The sequence below is a fragment of the Monomorium pharaonis genome, chromosome 6 (genome assembly GCF_013373865.1).
Source record: "Monomorium pharaonis isolate MP-MQ-018 chromosome 6, ASM1337386v2, whole genome shotgun sequence".
NCBI lineage: Eukaryota > Metazoa > Arthropoda > Insecta > Hymenoptera > Formicidae > Monomorium > Monomorium pharaonis.
Window position 1 is genome coordinate 17,429,316 of NC_050472.1, and position 24,708 is coordinate 17,454,023.

Below are 24,708 nucleotides of genomic sequence, written 5' to 3' on the forward strand. Positions count from 1 at the left end.
TGGCGCCGTAGTGTGTGGAGGTGAGGTAGTGAGCTTTGGAGTTTGTGATAGAAAATGGAGATTGGAGGAGTGGAGGAGAGTTGGGAGGTGAATAATCATGAAAAAGGTGTCGAGTGATACAGGTGGAATTGAAGGGAAGTAGCGGAAAGAAAGAGAGTGGGAGCAGTCGAGGTGTGAAAATTTGGAGCCGAAACGATGAGAAGGCAGATAATGGAGCGACGGTTGAGATCGAGGAGATGGGATAGTGAAGGAGAGCGTTAGAGGTATATGGAGAAGAGAGTATGGCCGGTGAAGATAGTGGAGTAGATGGCGGAAGGGTAGAGTCGGACCGTGGAATCGAATATCGATGTATCGGAGCGGTGGCCAATGGCGAGAGAGACGAACGGTCGATTGGTTGGTGCGGTGGCACGCGAAGGTTTGCAATACTGAGAGAGGAGATGGCGGTAGCGTGTTTTGGGCACGCTTGTATTTACATGCACGTGGTTTGTCGAAAAGAGAGATGAAAAGACTTGAGAGAGGCGACGGAAGAGCTGAAGAAGATAAAGAGAGAGATGAGAGGAATGAGAGAGGTAACGGAGAAACTGACAGGATTGGTGAGAATGTATGAGGAGGTGAACAAAGGAGGTGGAGGAGAGAGAGGAGATAGGTCCGAGGAGGTGCCAGAGAGCGAGAAAAGTGAGGAGGTCGAACAGAGGAGGAGGTAGATAGAGAAGACAGAGGTGGAATATGGAAGTAAGAAGATGGAGAGAGCGAAGGAGCGGATAGACAGGAGGAAGGCTGTGCCAGCGGAGAAGATCAACGGGCGCAGGAAGGAGAAAATTAGGATGATGCGGGAGGAGAGCGGGGGAATGAGTAAAGAAGACGAAGAGATGGGAGAGGTGTTGGAGGAGCAGGTTAGATGAGAGGAAGATGGGAGGAGGTGAACCGAGGAGGTGAAGGAGAGAAGAGAGAGGTCCGGGGAGGCGCCGGAGAGGGCGAGAGGAGAGAAGGAGGTCAAATGGAAGAGGAATATAGAAGTGAGAAGATTGAGAGTGCGAAAGAGCGGACAGGAGGAGGGCAGTGGCAGTGGAGGAGAAGATCAATGGAGGCAGGAAGGAGAGAAGTGGAATGATGCGGGAGGATAGCGTGAGAGTGAGTAAAAAGAATGGAGAGATGGGAGAGAGTCCAGAGAGAAAGAGATGATTGAAGGAGTGGAAAGCGAGGAGAAAGGCGGGAAGGAGTGGAGGATTAGGAGAGATATAAAGAGGTAGAAGAGAGCGAAAAGGTGCCAGTGGAGGAAAGAAATGAGAGAGAAAGAAGAGGGGCGAAGGTGGTGTGGCAGGGCAAGGGAGGCGCTGAGCAGGAGGATGGCGGGGGAGGAGAGACAGGAGGAGCAGATGGAGGACGAGAGGAAAAAAAAACGGAGAGGAAGGAGGACGAAGAGGGGGAGAGGGGTGAGGAGTAGTGTTTTTGGCAGAAAGGCAATAGGAGGTTGGGTGGGAGGAGGAGAGGAAGGGGACGATGCAGAGAAGGAGGGAGGTGAAGAAGAGGTCCGGGAGAAGACTGGAGAAGGAGGAAGAGATGAGAAAGGAGGCAGAGAAAAGGGGAAGATTGGAGGACGAAGGATGAAAAGACAATGGGGGAGAAATAGAGTGGGGAAAGAGAGAAAGGGTGAAAGGTTGAGGGAGAGAGGACGGGAGGGTGGTGTAATATGTAAGGCTGCTCAATGGCCAGGTCGTGTAGGGAATACTTTGAGGATATTGTATAATGGTATATAATGTATGTTGTTAATTTTGTATGTACGGAGAGGTGCTAGAGTTGTATTATAATAGCCTGGGGAGGTAATGACAGAAAAGTGTCAGTGATTTGCTTAGTCTTGGAATAAAGCGTTTTCTCTTATTTTAGTAGTACTGTTGACGAAATGCAAAGTCTGGCTAGCATGTCGTGCTGGAATGGGCGTCGTGACGCCTCTGATTTTATCGTAAAAACATATTAGAATAATTTGCTTACTACTGAACATATAGATATTTATGGTTTTTTATATAAAAAAATTGTTTTAGTAGAGTTTTAGTCTGGCATGCAATTGGCACTGGAAAATGAGTCTGGCATCTTCCCAAAGTTGTTGTAAAAAGTCGATATGTAGAATCATTTGCTTAGAGCTGTAACTTGTCAAGATAATGGTTGAAATATGTAAAATTATTAAAAAATGAGTCTGACTACTAATAGTGACTGGGAAATTGGTCTGGCAGCCCTTATTGTCGTCCGCCTGAGCGCACCGGCAGCCCACTGCCCGTCGCATCTCTGAATATTATTAACATATTACTTATTAAAAAAGATTTTATTAGAGCTTACCTAAAGAAAAACAACAATTTTGTGCTTATTATATATTATAAATTGAACTGACATGTAATTATGACATGTATGTTATGTAATAATAAAACATAAAATAAATATTTAAAAATAAAACCGTATTTTAAAATAATCGACATTATGCAAGTATGCACTTATACGAAATCAATCAACTTTGTTTATTAAAAATGTATTGATTAAAAATCTGCATTATTTGAAATTAAACTTTCAATTTTCGATAAATAGTCATTTCTACATCGCTAAGCTTGGTACTGTTTTTGTTCGAAAATACTTCCACTGAAAAATATATATTTCATGTATAACAGTTGAAAAAATAGTGTTATTTAGGAAAGATAAGAATTAATAGAAAAGTATATTCTTTCTTTTAGCACAAAAATTTAAATTTTATATGAGAAAAAATTAATGTTTTTAATGTTATTTCTTATATCGAAATAAATATATATACAAAGCTTTCGAAATTATATAATAAATGTAAGATATACATTTTATAAAGTTCTTTATCTGCTGCCTCTTATTTGAAGTAAATAAATTTATTTGCGAGATAATTTTTAATTTCTTTCAAACTTTTTATAATCTAAATACGAAAAGTATTTAGATTTACAAAACAATTACAAATTTTTATATATTGTTTTATTGAAAATTACACGAATAATTTATATAAGTTTTTCTGTTTGCCAGCACTATTTTACAGTTATGGTAACAATAACAACAAAATATTATAAAACATATATTTTAAAATATTTTTCAAAATGAACGAAAATATTTATATTTAATGATACGAGCGTTACGTGACATTTACAAACGGTGGGTTTGTTGTAAGTGCTGATGGCTCTGATATAAAGAGCGATCGCAAAAATCACCCATTTCGTGGTCATCGAGTTTTTATATGATTTTGGTGGTAAATGTATCATCAAACATTCATCCCCTAAAAATTTTGAATTGAGCATACCTTTCATTGCTAAGATATGAAGAGAAGTTGATATTATTCACAAATAAAGGTTACGCCATTTTATCCGTTCAACATAAGATACTTTAACATTATTTCTAAAACTAAAAAATGTTTCTGATGGAAATTGTTCAAGTGATAGGAGACTAATTCATCGTCATCTCAAATTGACAATTAAGTCAATTTGAGGTGACAAAATTGTGAAGGTCATTTAGAAATCAACTTACGAAATTCAATAAAATGTTTGTCAACTAATGTCGGATATCTGTCTCTGCAATCTAATTACTTGTAATCTTAAATGGACTTTTAAGGAATAATTTGCGAGGTCATGTAGAGGTCAAAGGGACATTTTCAGAAAAATTCGAGATGAGCGTTTCTTTGCCTCTCTGTCTGTCAGAGTGCTTGATTAGTGTGAGTTCCCTCGCCTCTTACGTCTCGGGATGCTTGATTAGCGTAAGTCCTCTTGCCTTTTACGATGAAGTCTTGACTTTTACTCACTTTCCATTTCATCTCTTTGCTTAGAGATCGTTATACATATATTGTATATTTTTGGATTTGGTACTTTTAAATAATGATATTGACCATATCCGAGGTACCAAATCAGAGTCATTATATAGCTGCAACAGCCTACTGTGCGTGAATCTCTCTCGTATGTGCAATAGTATTTTATTATCGATTCTCGACCTCTTTTCTCCCTATCTATTAGGACGAAAATATGGTGAAACGCGCACATGTTTGTCCTTGTCTTTTATATTATCTTTGTTTGACGCTCGACCTACGAAAGTAGAGAGTAGGGGCAATCTCTGTAAGCGTGTTTCCTTGTATAAATATGCTGGACAGTCCCCGAGGGCACGCTTATACGTTTAATAAAAAAAATTATAGAATACTACTTTTGTTAACAATTTTTCGTAGCCCAATAACAATTATGTAATCTGTAAAATATCTTGGTGAAAAAGCTACCACTACTAAAACTATTAGAAAAATCACAGTAAATACCGCAGCATTTTAGAAATCGGTAGTATCTATATTTGAAATATTGTTATAAGGTCTGTTGTGAGTGCGCGACACTCACACAAACTCTACTTGTAATAACGAGAAGGGTGTCGAGTGACACCTCGCGCGACGACACCGTCCGGCCTTGCTACCGGGCATCGCACCGGCCTTCACACCGGACATCACACCGAGCTACATATCCGGTTACTCATTTTGCCACCCGAAATCTCCTGATTTCCGGTGGAATGCGCCTAGCTAGCAATTGCTGGCTAAGCTAGTGCACGGGCCAAAGGCCCGTGACCGCGAGTGACACCCCTTGGTAACAAGCCGAAAGGCTGAGTATATAAAGACCGCGGAAAGAGAACGAGTGGGCTCATAATCAATAATAATAGCGACGAGTATATGTCGCTCGTCGAAACTACAAACTAGACGAAGTAACTCATCTTTCGGGTTCGCTAACGAAAACTGTACAGGAAGAATAAATATATATCTCTTATTATTAACTCTCGGCGTTATCTCTTGGAAACCTGATCCCGAGGAGTCATCGGCAGCGGTCCCGCACTGTATCCCGAGACCAGGGATACAACAAATTGGTGGCAGCGGTGGGATTCACTGCCGAAAAATACCGAAAAGGGAAAAAACGCTCCCTAACGGACTCAGCGCACAGAAGAAAACCGCCGAAGAGAAACATTAAAGCCAGGGCGACAATTCACCCGAGGCGCAACAAAGCCGACCTGCTGATTCTCCGAGACAAGGAAGGAAGATAGCATCGGACAACAGCGATAGCAGTGTTATCTAAGACGACACCGACCTACCGCAACGTGACGCACCAGCCACAAGCAGCTGAGCGACGGACAACATGCGGCGATACATCGCGGTAATGTAAGTCCACGAAATTATTTTGTATACCAAAAACCTTGTAATAAAAACGACACGCGAACCCGAATTGATTAGGCCCCCGGTAACACTATTACCGAAACGCGTACTAACGATAGCGAATGTCCGACGACAATAGCACACCGATAAGAAACGAATCGTGGCTATTCAGTAGAGCGGCGGCGCGATCCATACACTATCGCGAGTTAGAACTAGCGTGGCGAGCGGCACAGGCCCTCCGTGAGGATCGAGATAACGATCGCAGGGCCTTAGGGCGTCTCCTAGACGGCGATAGCGAGCTACCCGAGCACGTCATACGTGAGCGAGAATTTCCTTTCGGGGCCCTCGACGCCAGTTTATTTTCCACCGACGCAGTTGACGTGACAAGACGAGACCGCGTGGACAGACGGACGAGACCGTACGTTAGTCGCACTCCGAGCCGCGTATCTTCACGAGATGAATTTTCGCTGACCTCGTACGATTCCGATATCTTTAACCCTGAAGAAATTTTCGAGAGATACGAAATGAGTACCAACGAACAAGCTCAACCCTCGGGAACTCAACAATCAGAGGCTCAACATTTCATAGCCGACGCAGAGCGGGAACTTCAAGAAATACACCATGAAATCCGCGAAAACCCAGTTGCACGAGCAGCACCGCCAAACGTAGCACAAGAGAGAGACAATGAAGTCCGAGACACTCTGCGCGCGGTGATTCAAGAATTACGTCGGTTACAAACAGACATAGACGCCGTACGGGAAACGCAAGTACACACTCAGCGCATTCACGACTATCGACCATCGCGACTCAGTAGGAGAGACACAACCTACGTAGATCACGATGATGTTCGCCACCAGCGAGGTCGCGGGTCCCTACCATTAAAAGAAGCGCGCTGCATGATCCCTGAATTCGACGGGAATGCAAGTAAACTACAAGAGTTTCTAAGCGCCATGACATATGCGGTCGAAAACATCGATCCGAACGATGAGGTAACTCTGTTAGGAGCTATCCTATGCACCAAGTTGAAAGGGCGCGCAATGTTGGATTTCCAAACGCGAAAGATTCGCAATTTTGAACAACTAAGACAGGAATTAGAAGCGTGCTACGTGAGTAAAAAGAGCACCACACATTTGCAAATTGAATTTAATACTCTCAAACAAAGAACCGGAGAAAATGCACGGACCTACGGACTTAGAGCCGACAAATTAACAATGGATCTGTATGAGTCCATGATAGAGGGTCGACAACATTACACAACGGAAAATAAACGCGCGATATTAGATATCCTACAACAACAGGCGCTTGAGAATTATCAGATAGGGCTAAACGACGACACAAAAGCCGTAGTCAGATCGCGAGGATATGCAACGTTGCAGGATGCGATAGCAGCCGCGACCGCAGAAGAACGAATAAAGGGAACAACAGTTTCCCGCCCGAAACCAAAATATTATATGCCGGCCGCAGATAATTACAAAAATAAGCTACAATGTCGAAAGTGCGGAAAGTTAGGACACCACGGAAAAGACTGTCGCAACAGTCGTTACTCGAACCGGTTCGCATTACCACAACCTGATAAAACACGTATAAATGCCGTAGAGAAATTCTGCAAGCATTGCAAAAAACGTGGCCATACACAAGCCGAGTGTTGGCACTTGAACGGGAGGCCTCGCAACAAAACGCCATATCACCCTCCTCGACCACAAAATAATGGGAATAAAAATAACAACCCTAGAAAAGCGATCGAACCGCGTAAAAAGAAGAATTCCGGATCCGAGTCTAGTAGCGAAGACGAAAGGAAAACAGCCGGAAAGAAAGATAAGCGCGCTCAGACGTATCAGGTCGCGCAAGTAACTCGAGCCGCCCAGCCGAGCGGCGGCCTAGATCAAATCACGCTTCCGATACAAGAAACGCGCTCAGGAGAAATAAACATGCTTTTCGATTCGGGCGCAACCCTTTCACTCATCAAGGTAAAAAACTTAAAAGGGAAAACTCGAATTTCCCCCGAAAAAATCACCCTTGCGGGAATAACGGGGCACAAAATGTATACAATCGGAAGCATGCAAGCCCACATTAATATAGGCGAACAGGTATTAAGACATACCATGTACGTGGTCAAGGATGACTTCCCCATGGAGTACGATGGAATACTGGGACTGGACTTCATGAAAAATCACCGCGTGATCTGCGATTACGACAAACAACAATTGAACATCGCCGGCGTCACTTTCAAAATAAAACCTTACGGTAAGATAATTCTACAACCGCGCAGCGAGACTATTGTCCGAGCAACCACTAACCGAAATCAGCCCGGAGTAATCCAGGCGAAGGAAACTAAGCCCGGCGTATATATCGGACGATGCATGGTCAAGCCGAAGAATTTTGCATGCGTAATCAGCATCATAAATACCACAGATAAGCCGGTAGAGATACGCACGCCGCACGTGACAATAGAAGATCCCGACGAAAGTGATCATCAAATATACGCGGTTATCAACGAGGCGGAACGCGCGAATAAACTCCCACGAAGCAAACGAATCTGACAAACATTGCGTACCCAGCATCTCAATTCGGAAGAACGACAGGCACTCACACGGATATGCGAAGAATACCAAGATACCTTCCACCTCAGTGGAGAACCACTGACATGCACTGCAGCAGTGAAACACGAGATACGTACACAAGCCGACTCATCGCCGGTCAACGTACGGCCGTATCGCCTCCCCGCAAGGCATAAGGAAGAGGTGAATACACAGATAAAACAAATGCTGCATGATAGCATTATCAAAGCCAGCACGAGCCAATGGAATGCGCCACTGCTAGTGGTACCCAAAAAGGCCGACTCGTCTGGAAAACCGAAGCTCCGAATCGTGATCGACTTCCGAAAACTAAATGATCTAACAATTGGCGATTCTTTTCCCCTACCCAATATTGAGGAAATATTAGATCAGCTGGGAAACGCCAAATATTTTTCGACGCTAGACTTAGCGTCGGGGTATCATCAGATACCGATGGCTGAGCCAGATAAACAAAAGACAGCGTTCTCGACACCATACGGACATTATGAATATAATCGGATGCCCTTTGGATTAAAAAATGCGCCAGCCACATTCCAGAGGCTGATGAACTCGGTACTCATGGGAATTCAAGGACTCAGATGCCTAGTATATCTCGATGACATAGTGATATACGGATCGAGTTTAAGCGACCATAATAAACGCCTAACAGAAGTATTGCAACGCCTACGAGAAGCGAACTTAAAGTTGCAACCGGACAAGTGCGAATTCCTGCGCAAGGAAGTAAATTACCTAGGACACGTAATTTCCGAAAATGGAATATCGCCCGACCCGGCAAAATTGCAAGCTATAGAAGATTTTCCGGAGCCCAAAAAGGTCAAAGATATCCAATCATTTATAGGCCTGGCCGGATATTACAGAAAATTTATCAGCAATTTTTCCAAGATCGCGAAACCATTAACAAAACTAACAAAAAAGACGGAAACATTCGCGTGGACTGCCGAACAGCAAATAGCTTTCAACACATTAAAAGAAAAATTAACTACGGCGCCCGTACTTCAATACCCAGATTTTACAAAAGAATTCAACGTGACTACCGACGCCTCAGATTATGCAATAGGAGCCGTACTGTCACAGGGACCGATAGGAAAAGACCGTCCCATTGCTTACGCGAGCAGAATATTAAACCGCGCCGAGCAAAACTACAGCACGACAGAGAAAGAATTACTTGCAATAGTATGGGCTGTAAAACACTTTCGGCCATATGTCTATGGGACAAAATTCAAAATCGTAACTGACCACAAACCCCTTATATGGTTATTTAACGTAAATGACCCCGGATCAAGATTGATCCGATGGCGATTAAAACTGGAGGAATATGACTATGAAATTATTCATAAGGCCGGTCGAGCGAACGCGAACGCCGACGCGCTAAGTCGCAACGTGAAGCGGGAAGCTCACGTTACCAAAGCAGCTGATAGAATCCTCACACTAGACGAAGACGGCGAATACGCACGTGCATCTACAGAAGATGAAAAGGAAGAAGACAACGTATGCGAACCAGCGTACACAGAAGAAAAGAAAAAACAAATTCTATACGAATATCATGATGCACCTACGGGAGGGCACCAAGGAATTGAGAGAACAATAAAAAGAATACGATTGACACATAATTGGCCCGGATTAACGGCCGATGTAGAGCGATACATTAAAAAATGTGAGCTTTGTCAGAAAAATAAACTTTCTCGGAGAATAAAAGCCCCTCTTGTCGTCACAGACACGCCTAGCCGACCTTTCGAAAAATGTGCACTGGATATAGTGGGACCACTAACAATAACGAAAAATGAAAATCGGTACCTACTGACATTCCAAGACCATCTTACAAAATTTAGTAAGGCAATACCTATACCGAACCAGGAAGCAAATACCGTGAGCAAAGAATTTGTCACGAAAATCGTCCTGGAATACGGAACGCCAGAATACGTACTGACAGACCAAGGCACTAACTTCCTGAGCGAAATTTTCAAGAATACGTGCAAGCTACTGAAGATAAATAAAATTCAGACTACCGCATATCATCCCGAAAGCAATGGTATCCTCGAGCGATCACATCGGACCTTAGCAGAATACCTGCGACATTATATAAATAAGGACCAAACCGATTGGGACGAATGGATCCCGTACGCGATGCACACGTATAATACAACGCCTCATACGGCGACAGGGTATACACCGTTTGAATTAATCTACGGTCGACAGGCAGAACTGCCGACGGCCCTGACAAAACCGCCTAAACCTACCTACAACTACGACGATTACGCGCAGGAATTACGGGAAAGGTTAAGAGCCACTAATCGTGTCGCACGCAAAAATATAAAAGACGAAAAGGCCAAGGCCAAGACGCAGTACGATAAAAAGACAAAAGAAATAAGATTTAAAGTCGGCGAAAAAGTATTACTTTACGACGAAACGCTCCGACGCGGAAGATCGAAAAAACTCGACGCGCAATGGACCGGACCGTATACGGTAACCGAAAAACATTCTAATATAAACTATACAATAAGGCGAGGGAGGACAACGACGCGCGTACACGTAAACCGTCTGAAACCGTTTATTGAGGCCTAACCCGCGGTCAAAAGAGAGGATAAAAAACATGCTCACATGCACGCACATACACAATAAAAAGAAAAAAGAGAAATATAATAAATAAAAAAGAATTAGACTCACCAAAACGAAGACCGCCAACCAGGAACATAATCCATAACAGCAGAGGATACACTATACACTAAAACTAAACTAAACACTAAAACTAAACTACACACTACAAACTACTATACTACAAAGTATCTATACACGGATTAGTCAACCGCGTCCATGTCTGGATCCTCCGGCGAAAGATCCAGACGAGGCAAGTTTCCCTCGCGCAAATATTGATCCACGGCAAACTCGAACTCCAAATCGAGGTCACCACCGAATTCTTCACTATAATCATTAGTTAAAAAACGAGCAAGCAAAGGGGCGGGAATCAAAATTTCCCCAAGCTCGTCGGTCGGAAAACACTCGGAGAACACCTCGCCCTCCGCACCGGCGGGAACAAACATTTCGGACTCCTGAGAAAGGTCCATGAATAAATCTAAATCTCCATAAGGAGCACTATCAGGGTTTGATAAATGTTCAAACCCACTAACGAGCAATGGCTCAGCGGCACCCGTGCACTCCTCATCAACGGACGAAAAACTTTCGTCCAAAAGAGCCACAGTGTCAAGATCACTGAAATCGTCGAAACTGTTCTCACTCTCCTCAGCACTCTCTTCACTGGAAGACGCGAAGAAAAACTCACGACGAGACATGATTATAAAAAACAAGCAAACGCACGAACAGATAGCCGACAAGAGACTAAAGGACCGGATCGTCCGGAGAAGAAAAGACACACGAAAAAAGGTGTAAATAGATAACAGGATGCAACGCTAAGCATACGATAAAAAATGAGGAATCAACGAGATACACAGGCAACGGAAACGAAAATATGACACATTTCGAAGTGCGAAATGATAAACGATACAAATTGGAGAATTCTTTTCCGCTCCCATCTGAACTTGAGAATCCTTTTCCGCTCCCACGGTCCCACAGCGATCACATATAAAAATACTTTTGTAGCAAGTAAAAATAATATATACAAAAAAAAAAAAAAAAAAATTTTTTTTTTTAAATAAAACAAAATAATTACAGATTTATAATCTGGGTGACGCTAAGTTCCGCAGAAGACCCGGACATGAAGGCACCGTATGAAATAGAAAAATTTACGCACCATCCAGGGATATATTTTGAAAAGCTAGGAGGATTACATCAGGTTGAATCCTTCTGGAAAGTGGTCATCAAGATAGACGTGACGACACTATCAAAACGACTCGCACAGGTAGAAAAATACGTACGCAAAACGGATAATCTATGCAAAATGATAGCAGTCATAGGGAAAGAAACATGCGAAAATTTACACAGCGTTATTGAAAAAGGGTGTGAAAGAACTAATAAATTAATAGAACGCATAAACTCAACATACAATACAAGAATACACAAAAGAGGATTAATCGACGGGATAGGATCAGTCGCAAAATCATTGTTCGGTACGATGGACGCAAACGATGAAAAATTAATTAACGAACAACTAACGGTATTACACGACTCACAGGAATTAAACAAACACGCAATAAAAAACCAAATAAAAATAATGCAAGCCACTATCGCTCACATTGATAACAGTGAAAGAACTATCCGACAAAACGAAAATACTCTCGTGGACGCGACAGACAAACTAAGAACAAAATTATTAGAAGACGAACGCCAAAGTAACTTACACGAAAATTTTATAATAATTAACGCGGTACTGTCTGATCTAACACGCGACGCGGAAGACGTACTAGAATATTTAACGTTTTTAAAAGAAGGAATTCTGCATCCTCGGTTAACACCTATATCAATAATAATAGAATCACTTAAAGACGCTAGCTCGCAATTGCCCGAAGGACTCTACTTCCCATTCAGAATAAAAGAGAATGAATGGTCGACAATAGAGAAATTTGCGACAGTAGGCGCATACTGCGATCAAATAAATATATATACTATTTTACGATTCCCTCTAATTTCGATGCCAAAATACGAAATACTAAGTGTAATTCCGCTACCTATCCCAAGTCAGAACAACATTTTTTCGTTCGTAGAAATTAACAATCCCCTGATTGCAATAGACACAGAACAGCGTACTTACATAACCCTCGCAAAGAACGACCTGCGGAAATGCATAGAGATAAATACCGAATACCTATGCACGGAAAATCACCCCGTATATCAAATAAACCCAGACTCTATCTGCGAGATAAAAATGTATCTAGAAACGAAAGATCATTATAAAAATTGTAACATAAAAAATGCGACGTCGAACCACAGTCTTTGGATAGCGTTAAGTAATTCACACTCGTGGCTATACTCGTCACCACGAAAGCAAGTAATTACTCTACATTGTAAAGACCATGGAAAAATAAAGGAAACAATTGAAAAAGTAGGTAAAATTACATTAAAAAATAACTGTAAGTTAGTGACAGAAAATACAATTATAAGATCACCCAAGATGTCACATGAGACAAGAGTAGAATCATATCTCCCTCAGTATAATATTTCACTACTACAGAAGCCTGGTTTAGAAAACGATACAGGTCTCAAAGAAATAAAATTAAAAAATATTATACCAAATCCGACGGAATTAAAAAATTCCAAGGATAAATTAGAGGAGATAGACAACGAACTAGATAAAAATTCAAGTTCGATTTTTCAGTCGCCACACTTTATTTTTCCAATGGCGACAAGCGGAACAACAATTGTAATAATAATAATAGCCGTAGTAATAGGATTTATTATAATAAAAAAGAAAAAACGGAATAACAATAAGCGGGTGACATTAGATATAGATACAGAATATACGATACCGAGATCTATCCTAAAACGAAGCAACAGCACACGTTTCTAACACAAAAAACATATATATATATATATGTATATATATGTAATAGTAATTAACAACTATATGTAATAGTAATTATTATATATATCATATACAATTTGATCCATTATTTCCTGCGGGAAAAAACGTGGCATTAGTTTGCACAGCTCTACGTCTCGGATTAACAAAATTAGACCCATATATCACACGATATATCGCGTTACACCGGAACCAAAGAATCAAAAAACTTATTTCTGCAAATTTCGCTCACACACCGGATGTGCATAGCTGAATTGACTATGACCATATATGGCCCGATTTAGGGAATTACACCCCACCACTTCCATTCCTACGAGACTATAAAAACTGACGACCCAATCGAGCCCTAAAGACTCGATACTGTCGTTACGATAAACAAAGTTCAAGCTCAAGAACAACAGCAGCAGCCAGGCGGAACCAGCCCCGCAAATTACCCCGGTGACATAGAGTTTACAACACACACACCAACTCCAAGGACAGGATGAAAATTCCTGTGGAATTTGAACTCAGTCAGCCCATCGATGGAGTGCGCCCATTGGACCACCCAGAAAGATACGAAAGACTTCTACGAAGCATCTGCCTCCAACCAACAGAGAGATGTCTAGTGGAAACAGAGTTTCCTTGGAGAAGATGGTGCCGAAGCTGTTATCGCCAACGATACCGGCTTTATTGCACCATACGAGATCCATCGGCACACGGATACCGGACGCAGCTCTCACCTGACGAACATTGGGAAACGATCACCGAGTGTTTCAAATGCGGAAAAGTGTTAATGAACGTGTGCCCTGCCAGAAACTGCCGGAAGTGCATCGAGATATTCCTCGACGAAGAAGAGGCCGTAAACGAGACCCTGGACATGAACATGTTCAGTTTTGAAAGATTTTAAAACCTGTGTGTACGCGAATCTGAGAACGAGCAATACCAGCTACAAATGGTATGTAATTATTAGTATAAAACAATAAAGAAATAGCGATTAGTATATAGTTTTTCACTAAGGAAAAGCGATAAGATAGCGTAAACTATTAGTTGCGAAAACTCAGCCCCTCGTTTTCTTTCCAATAAGGGGGAGGGATGTTGTGAGTGCGCGACACTCACACAAACTCTACTTGTAATAACGAGAAGGGTGTCGAGTGACACCTCGCGCGACGACACCGTCCGGCCTTGCTACCGGGCATCGCACCGGCCTTCACACCGGACATCACACCGAGCTACATATCCGGTTACTCATTTTGCCACCCGAAATCTCCTGATTTCCGGTGGAATGCGCCTAGCTAGCAATTGCTGGCTAAGCTAGTGCACGGGCCAAAGGCCCGTGACCGCGAGTGACACCCCTTGGTAACAAGCCGAAAGGCTGAGTATATAAAGACCGCGGAAAGAGAACGAGTGGGCTCATAATCAATAATAATAGCGACGAGTATATGTCGCTCGTCGAAACTACAAACTAGACGAAGTAACTCATCTTTCGGGTTCGCTAACGAAAACTGTACAGGAAGAATAAATATATATCTCTTATTATTAACTCTCGGCGTTATCTCTTGGAAACCTGATCCCGAGGAGTCATCGGCAGCGGTCCCGCACTGTATCCCGAGACCAGGGATACAACAGGTCATTGGATTTATAAAATATATGGCACGATAAAACCGTGTTGACATAAGATAACGTTAACGTTAATAAAGTACTCGTATATACGTGTACTCGTTCAGAGACCGCAGAAATAGGTATCTGACATGAGTTAAAAAATATTTTTCTGAAAATCGCAAGTTGACCTCTAAATGACATTCACAATTTTGACTTAAACGTCGATTTGAGGTCACAATAAATTAGTCTTCTAACAGATAAACAAATCTTATCTAAAACATTTTTTTATATGAGAAATAACCTCGAGGTTTTTTGTGTTGAACGGATAAAATGCCATATACTCTTCATTGGTGTATAATGACCAATTTAACTCGTCATATCTCAGTATTAAAGGTATGCTCAATCTGAAATTTTCAGAGGATTAAGATTTCATGATGTACAACATTCATCGCCAAAATCGGCTCAAATTTCGGTGACTACGAAACGGGCGATTTTAGGACTGTTTTTGCGGTCGCTCTTTACTTGCAAAAATACTGATGGCTCATGTGATGTCGAAGGTGCATTTATATCATAAAGAGTTTCTGATGCCTTTAATGTAGATGAACTTGGTTGTGACGTAAATTTTGCAGTTTCTCTGTATTTGCGTATTAAAGCAGTAAAATTTTTATAGCATTGCAAATAAAAGCAATAAAAGTTCGTGACGATTGTTGGCAATATTATATCTGCAAACTTCAATTTTTTTGCTTTTCGGATATTCAAAACTTCTTTACATTTTATCAACGTTGCGTCCGTAAATACATTGAGTTTTCATTTTGTTGACTTACAAATCACGCAAAATATGTTAATTGAAGTCATTATTTGCAAATAATAACACGGCGTGATGCAGTCTCTACTGCTCGACACAACTTACACCTGCCTTCAAAACCTACTGAAAGCGTTATGTATAAAAACTTACTTTAGTGTAAACAGACTTAAAATCTGTTGTTTTTTTTTATTTATGTATTTATAACCCTGTGCTTTGTGAAGGCTTTGGCGTACCCAGACGCGCAGTATGTGAAAACCATGCAAAAAACAGAGTGCTTAGCTACATTAGTTAGCTCAGGAAAATTCTCGAAACTATGTGGCGATCCTTTATTATAAAGAAATGATTCGCGATATCTTTAACATCCATAAAATTAATAACAATAAGAAAAAATATAAATTTAAAGTAATAATGATATTAATCAAAACGTTAAAGAGGTTGCCAGACAAATTTTTCGATTAATATCAGCAGCCACATTATTTTTTTTTACAATTTTATATATTGAAATTGTTACTTTAATAAATTTTACGTTTAATAAAGTCATTTGTAATGTGTAAAGTGTTAAATAATATTCAGGGACGGCGGGCAAGGAGCTGCCGGCATGCCGGCGCGCTCGGGCGGATGACATTAAAAAGGCTGCCGGACCGATTTTCAAGCCATTATTAGTAGCCAAATTTATTTTTTTATAATTTTACATATTTCAACTATTATCTTGAAAAGTTACAACTCTAAGCAAATAATTCTACACATCGAGTTTTTGCAACAACTTTGGAAGGATTCCAGACTCATTTTCCAGTGCCAATTGCATGCCAGACTCTACTAAAACATTTTTTAATACAAAAACAATAAATACTGTGGCGGAACTTCGCTCGTTCCGGTGTGTTCGTTTCTTTTGGTCGCTTGGGATAGGTCTTTCGCCAGTGAACTAGGCCGTTGGTAAAACAGAATATATATATTTATTCTTTGCTATACACTATGTACATATATACACTACTATATTTTCGTATGTTCAAGTGGCCCTGATAAGGGCCGTTGTGAAAAAGACTTTAGGCCTTAGGCCTCCACCGTAATGGTGGTTTGGTGACTGTAACCCGGTATGCTGGTTCCTCGTTGTTGTTACAGTCGGTCACGCTCTTGGGCGGCGTAGCAGCGGGCCCCTCGATACGATGCCTTTTTACCCTGGACAGTCTTTCCTTTGATGGTCTCCGTTGTTTAGCCTTCTTCCGCTTTGGTCTGCCGGCCTGACTGCTGCGGTTGGTCTGCGTTCCACTCGTGGTGGTGGTTCCGAGGGCTGTCTGCGTCGCCTGATCTCTCTGGCAGTCGTCTGTGGTGTCCGTCTGTGTGGCGACACTGCAGCTGTCCCTGGCGAGGTTCTCTAATAGGTCCGGCAGTTGGTACCGTGGAGAGGTGTATCTCCAGATCCTCAGATCTCCCTCGGCTAGCAGTACACGAGGTGGCCGCGTGTTCCGGAGTGGTGACAGCGTGAGCGCCCGGAGTCTCCACTGCAGCTTCCTGGCTTCTTCCGGAGTAGTCGCCGTGGTGACTGTACTGGCGGTAAAGCGTAGTGCTTTCTGCTCGCAAAATTGACTATCTGCTTCAGAGCGCAAAGAGTGACTTTCCGGTTCACCGCTGCTCCTTATAAAGGCTGGTAACTGGCTTTTTACTCTTGAGTAAGGAGGGCCTCTAGTGGTGAGCGTGCGTAACGCGTTTTTGGAAAGTAAGATCTCGAATTTCTTACTGTGTTCTTGTGGTAGCCTACCGTCAAGGGGCGCGTGGTCCTGTTTCTCTAACAATGTATTGTGGTGGCGTACTGTCAGGGGCGCGTTAGCCCTGACTCGCCACAAATACCTAAAAGTTAAGCAAATTATTTCAACGTAAGTGTTTTCGTGACAAGATCAAAGGCGTCACCCATTCCGCAGCCAGACTCTGCATTTCGTCAACAATACTACTAAAATAAGAGAAAACGCTTTATACCAAGACTAAGCAAATCATTTTTTTTAAATGTCGTTACTTCCCGGGCTATAAGGGGTTTGCTGCATCCCTAAAAAACATCCCGTCGACCCCGAAAGGGAGTACGGAATAAACCATTTATATTATATATATAAAACATATTAAAAACTTTTATAAATTTTTTACTTTTAGTAAATATTTTTACACGTTTATAGAAATTGTTTTTGTCAGGATGTTATTATAACATTAAATCAATAATAAAATTAATGTAACATTATGAATTATATAAACATTCAAACACAAAACGTATGACAAACGCATGATTAGTAGACGGTAATATATGCGTATATAACAGATGAATATAATTAAATGTAGGAGCGAAATATAGAAATTTAATAATTTATATGATAACTTATAATTCGTATTATAAACACATGAAAAATATTTTAATTTATGTCTGTAAAATTATTAAATGTTTAGATTTTATGTATTAAATAATTAATATTTTAAAAACATTTATAAAATTATGTTATAATGTTTAATGACATTTAAAACACGTATGTAACTCATGTTTTTAAAATATTAGGGCAGTAATATTATTCAGTAATATTTTAAAAACATTTATCAAACGTTATGTCATAACGTTTAATAACATTTAAAAAACATAATAAATGTTTTTAAAATATTTTAATAATATTAGGACAGCAATATTATTAAGTAGTATTTTAAAAAATATATATGAAATATTAAGTTATAACATATCAATAAGTTTTTAAACTCATCGGCTACTAAATAGATCGCCTAACGGTCTACATCGGATCTTAAGGATGGATATAATTCTTTTTTATTAAATTTAATTTTCTTAGCTTTATTTTAAATTGCGCGCCGACAGGCGTCAGACTAAAGACACAGTAACTAAGCTAAATTTCGATGTTCAAGCGCATCTTATAATCCCCCTTTCCTATCTTTCCCCCAAAAATGTAAATTAATTTATTGCGAAAAATAATACCTCAACCGGGGTTCGAACCCGGATCTCTCGTCATTCCGTGCGAGCGTTCTAGCCAATTCGACCACCGAGGCATATGGTATTATTCCTCGCAATAACAGTATATCCTAAAGCACGACTTTTTTTAGGCGATGACGTATAATAACAATATTAGTACATTATTTCGACCGTAATATATTAAACATATTAATTAATTTTTTAATCGCCTAACGGTCTACATCGGATTTTAGTGATGGATATAATTCTTTTTTATTAAATTTAATTTTCTTAGCTTTATTTTAAACTGTGCGTCGACAGGATTACTGTGTCTTAAGTCTGACGAATCCTGTCGGCGCACAGTTTAAAATAAAGCTAAGAAAATTAAATTTAATAAAAAAGAATTATATCCATCACTAAGATCCGATGTAGACCGTTAGGCGATTTAAAAATTCATTGATATGTTTAATATATTATGGTCGAAATAATGTAAGGGAAGTGCGCCGGTTGTGGGCACCGTTTTGTTTTTAGCTCATAACTTTTGACTAAATACATATTATGCAGACATATGTGTACCAGTGGAAAGCTAGAGGCCTTAGCTAACTGTCAGTGAAGGAACTAAATTGATTTCTTCAACTAGAAAAATTTTATCAAAAATTTAGTAAAGTGACAATTTTTGGACAAAAAAAATTTGTACCCGGTTGTGGGCACCCTTGAAAAATTCGCTAAAAATGGAAAAATATGAAGGAAAACCACCACAAATAAAGAGAAAATAAAAATTTATTTATTTTAGAAGCCTTCACTGGCAAAAAGAACAAAAAAAGACGACACATTTTCACATTACTTATCGCCTTCTTCATCTTCGAAATCAAAAGCACAATGCTTGCATGTGAATTAGCTGGCACGCATATCAGCGCACTTTAAATGCACCGGACGACTGTATTCATTGCATTTAATGGAGTTTGCGGTGGTCAATTTCCGTGGCAGTAGGTCCAGACGAATTCCAACAAAACACCATCTTCCACGGATGAAATGTCGTCAAATTGGGCTGCGACTTTCTTCAAATAGCGTTGCAGACTGCTCCGAGGAATGTCATATGCTTTAGCAATCCCTTTGACAGGTTTATTGTCCGCTAAGAAACACTTAATGGCTTGCAACAGCGCATTAAAATTCATTTTTTTTATCAAATAATTTTTCCGAGGTTGACGTGGCTAAAAATGCGTGAAATGCATAAAAACAGTGATAAAATACGTTACGTCAACATAAAGAACGATATTACGCAGTTTTTCAACCAAACACACGCATTAAATGAAAAAAAAACAAGGGTGCCCACAACCGGTTACATGAAGGTGCTCATAACCGGGAATGACAGCTATTTTTCCAAAAGACTAACAAATTATGTGGTGCAAAAATTTTGGTTGAATACGAAATGAAATCACAAAATACAATAACAACACTGCAAACACAATGAAACACTTACCTTTTTGAAAGAATTCACACCGATTTATCGCACTTCGAAAAGAGTAGAAAATCACTTTTCTGTTTATTTATTGCAAATTTTTACTATGCTCACAGCTACTACGCAAATGCGTGTATTCGTTTCGGTATCAACACGAAAACTGCGTACCGTCAACATACACGTTTTTCAGTACTCAGATCAGTAGCGTATGCTTGCTGTCCAAATTTATGTAGGGGTGCCCACAACTAGAGCGTGCCCACAACCGGCGCACTTCCCCTACTAATATTGTTATTAAGTTGTAATGTTAAGAAATTTCTCTAAAATTGTACCACACATAGTGTTATTCTAATCTTCAAATTAGCACAGCCGTATTTCCATCCACGATGTAACAAGCATATTATAAAAATGAATCAAAATGTAATCATAAAAGAAAATAAAACGCAGGGTTGAGAACGTTATCTTAAAAAAGTAACGCATTACTGTTACCGTTAGTTTTTTGTAAATAGTAACTTGTTACCGTTACTCGTTACTTATTTTAAAAAGTAACGTGTTACCGTTATCGTTACTTAGAAAGTAACAATTCGTTACTTTTTTAGTTACTTCTTTGAAATGCTGAAGTAAGATGTTAGATTATAAAATTACATTATTTAATAATCGATATTAAAACTTAAAACTTTAAACTAGTTTCTATATAGCAAGCTTTTTTATATTAAACTCAACTAATAATTATTCTAATTTTTTATGTTAATATCTATTTTTTTAGTATACTTATTTTTGTAACCGTGAATTTTCGAATATTATTGGCTACGGATAGCCGCGGGCAATTCAGGGTTCGGACGGCGGGCTGGTTAAGTGAATGATGGAGGCATGAGATGTATGATTAACAACTATGATTTATTCTAATACATTCCTATCTATTATATACAGGGTCCCTACTTTAATATGTACAACTTATATATAAAATCTCGCTATGCGAGGCGCGGGCGATTGTGGCGACGTGTGTCGCGGTGCGCATGTGCGCATAGAGTTTCGGTGCCGGATTGGCTGCGGTGGGCGTACGACCCGTGTATTGGTCGGTCGGCGCGTCGATCGATGGTAGCGGCCGGTCTTGGTGACTATGGCGCTCGTGGCGGTATAATTTCGGTGCTGCGGTGCGAGGCGGTGCTCGTATCGGTCGCGGCGGTAGCCGGATTGGCTGCGGTGTTACGGTCGCGGCTGCGCGGTGCGGTACGGCGCTTCCATTCGCCGAGTCGGTCGATGCGGCGCTACGATTGGTCGCGGCGGTGCGCGACTGTGCGGTGCGGCGCGGAGCTCGGCTCGGCAGCTACGGCGATCAGCTGTTCGGCGATCAGCTGTTGTTGTCAGCGAGGATCATCCCGCGTGGATGATTCTTCGCGTCGGCGGTTTCCCCTCAGTGCGGGGTCCCCGTGTGCGGTTGGGATCGGTAGCTCATTGCGCGTACCGGGATCCGGATAACGAGCGAGGCGGTGGTCTGCCACTCACTGCGTGGCGCGAGGAAGCGCTCAGTGCGCGCTAGCGAAGAAAACCGGGTGCGAGGTTAAGTCGGTGCACTAGGAGTCTCAGTTCAGTACGCTGAGATGGATCGGTCGGCTCAGTACGCTAGACCGGGGAGATCTGCTCTCTTATCACCAGCGGAGGGCTTTTATAGCCCCCGTTTGGTGACAAGAGGAGCGGAGATGTGCGGGGAGACAGAGATAAGCGGAGGGGACTACACGAGGTAGGAGGGTAACGGCCTCGTATCTATATGCTTTATTGGTGGCGGAGGAACGGCTCGTTACATCTTTATAAAAATTCACATTGTAATTCACAAATGTTATTTTGCCAAAAATTTTTATTAAACTTTGTTTTTAAAAATTAATGTCATTATTAAGCATTCCAATATTCACTTCCAGTATTGAAAATCTATAATTCACGTTTCATATACACACACACACACACATATACTATAGACTTTTAGACTTTTAGTACTAGCAATGACTATCGGAATGCAGCCTAAGATATAAGGTAGAGAATATTTTTCAAACATATTTAAAATATATTATAAAATATTAAAATAAATATTTTATAATTGCATTTATTGCACGTAACCTATAATGACAGATAGGTTATACATTGTATGTATTTGCGTATTGAAGACAATATCTAGAGTCGAATTTTAAATCTCAAAATAAAAAGTTCACGCATTGCATCAACAGGATATTTCAACAGGGCATTCTCATGTGACATTGACTTCCAGCCTCCTATATCGGAATATTTTTATCTAATCAAGAATAATGCGCGCGATTTATTGAACAGATATAAAAGATAATAGGGAACTAAAGTAACGATAAAAGTAAATTCGTTGCCGTTACTGTAAAAATGTAACGACGTTACCGTTACCGTTACAGACATAAAAAAGTAACGATTGTTACCGAAAAAAAGTAACGAAAACTGTAACGGCGTTACAAGTAATGCGTTACTTTTCAACCCTGATAAAACGAATATAACTTTGTTTTGTTATTTTAATTCCATTTTAATCTCGATCTTTAATTAGATATGGACTTTAAAATTGTCTTCATATATGTTATTATTTATAAAAATAATTGATATTCAATGAAATAAACATGTGAATATTACAGATAAAGAATAAAACCAATATAACTTTGTTTCGTTATATTAATTAAATCTGAATCTCGATCTTTAATTAGATATAGACTTTAAAATTGTCTTAAAGACCTTCATATATATTATTAAAAAAATGAGATATCTGACACTATAAAATGAGCAAAATCCCAACAAAATTACCTTTTTAAAAAAGGTCTTAAAAAGCGCCAAGTACGCGCGCATAAAACGCCCTCAAAAATCTATTTTTGTACAAAATAATTTTAATTTGGCACTACAAATGTACGAAGTTTTAATAAAATTATCTTTTCCCCAAAAAGAACAAACAGTTTATTTTGTCTACAAAATTGATAATATGAAGAAAATACGCCAACTATAAAAATGGATGTTTATACGAAATAGAACATTCATTTTTACAAATAATTATCTGTACAAATATTACAAATAAATATATTACTAGATGTACAAATAAGTTTCCGCCGTTTTTTAAATCAAAAATTGGGTATTTATGATTTTAACCGATATAAAATTGCTTGTTGAGTTACCCCGAATGTAAGTGCAAGTTATTCTTGCGTTTGGCACGAATCTTGATCCAATAATGCTTACAATTCCGCGTCTTCGTACACTTTCAACCTTCCGCTACGTTCTTTGTCTTTGATGTCAAATTCACCGTTCTTAAACTTGGAACCACTCACGACAACTTCTCTCACTTAAGACAGCCTCACCATATGCTTCTATAAGCAATCGATGCGCCTCAGCTGCAGATTTTTTTAAATTGAAGAAGTAAATCAAAAGTTCCCGCAAATGACGCTTATTCGGCTCAAAACTCGACATTTTCGCACACAAAAGAATATATTATACTGATAAAAATTCACTAATATTTCAAAATTATGTTGTTGACAGATGTCCAACTTTACGATAATGGCGTTTTACATCTGACAATTTTACTGGAACAAACTTACTGGAAACTTATTTGTACACCTAATAATACAAATTTTATCACAAAAACTTGGCGTTGCTAAACCGAATAATTTGCCAGCACTCTTTCTTTTTCTTTTGTGAGTGCATCTGAATGTGTGATTGCGTGCGTGCGCGCGCGTGTGTATGTGTGTTGGTATATAATTTTGAAAATAAGAAAGCGATTTTTAAACTAATTAATATTAATTACTTAATATTACATTTCTTTAATATTAGAAGTCTTACCTAGAACTATATATTATATATAAGAAAAAAGAGATTGCATTATTTTTACGCAGAGAGAGAAAGAGACGGGGGGAGAGGGGAGTAAAGAATATTGTGCAATGTTTCTATGTACATATATATACGTGTGTGTATATTTCCTCCTTCTTTGTGTGTTTTTCTCTGAATATTATATACTTTCTGTCTTTTGATAGTGAAATTGAAGAATATTCTTATATAAAATGTATCTTGGTAAAGAATGCATCTTGGTTACCTAATATCGAATCGTTTGGATGTTTTCATAGAAGTCGTTTAATTACACAGGCACACAAAAAAAGTCGTTGGTCCGGCGCACTAGACTAGTCAATCCTTATGTATTTTGACCCACTGAATCCGAATCCAAAGTCAGAATTGCAAAGTTATCTCGCATTTCCGAACCTCAAAAAAAAATTTTTTTTAATGTTGGTCGGGCGGACCAGACTAGTCTATTCTTATGTATTTTGACCCGCCGAATTTAAATCCAAGGTCAGAATTGCTGAATTGGCTCAGTTTTTCCTAACCTCAAAAAAACATCTTGTAAAAGCAGTTTGGATCACAAATGTATAATCCGGAACGTGCAGGCTTGTGTAACCACATTACTCGGGGAAAATTCAATACGTATGACAAGTTTGAGCTTCTGTGAATGAATAGCGTAGAAAATTCACTCCCTTTTTCTATCATATCTAACTCTTTTATTTTTGAAGGTTCTGTGCAATGGCTTTCTCTTACGTTTCTTTCCTTTCACAGAGACATTACGTTTGAGCGTCCAGCAGAAATCAGCCATCATATCCACATCCCACTTGCCTTGATGTCGACATTTTATCTCCTTGATGTCCTGATGAAATCTTTCTCCCTGTTCTTTACTGTAATTACCTAGATTTTCTGAG

The 24,708-nt window shown here is 39.9% G+C and overlaps 3 protein-coding genes across 28 annotated transcripts in view; 2 read left to right on the top strand and 1 right to left on the bottom strand.

The window, feature by feature from the left end:
- The window catches only part of LOC105833660 (liprin-alpha-1), a 420,505-nt gene that overhangs the window by 17,441 nt on the left and 378,356 nt on the right, over window positions 1-24,708 (top strand). The window lies entirely within an intron of this gene.
- LOC118646397 lies at window positions 1,583-14,729 on the top strand. The gene is made up of 2 exons (XM_036289182.1): window positions 1,583-5,170; window positions 11,407-14,729. The coding sequence occupies exons 1-2, from the start codon at window positions 5,148-5,150 to the stop codon at window positions 13,196-13,198; spliced, it is 1,815 nt and encodes a 604-aa protein (XP_036145075.1). The 5' UTR covers window positions 1,583-5,147; the 3' UTR covers window positions 13,199-14,729.
- Window positions 9,762-11,063, bottom strand: LOC118646398. The gene is made up of 3 exons (XM_036289183.1): window positions 10,518-11,063; window positions 9,882-9,886; window positions 9,762-9,774 (listed from the first exon to the last, which is right to left on the bottom strand). The coding sequence occupies exon 1, from the start codon at window positions 11,025-11,027 to the stop codon at window positions 10,536-10,538; it is 492 nt and encodes a 163-aa protein (XP_036145076.1). The 5' UTR covers window positions 11,028-11,063; the 3' UTR covers window positions 9,762-9,774; window positions 9,882-9,886; window positions 10,518-10,535.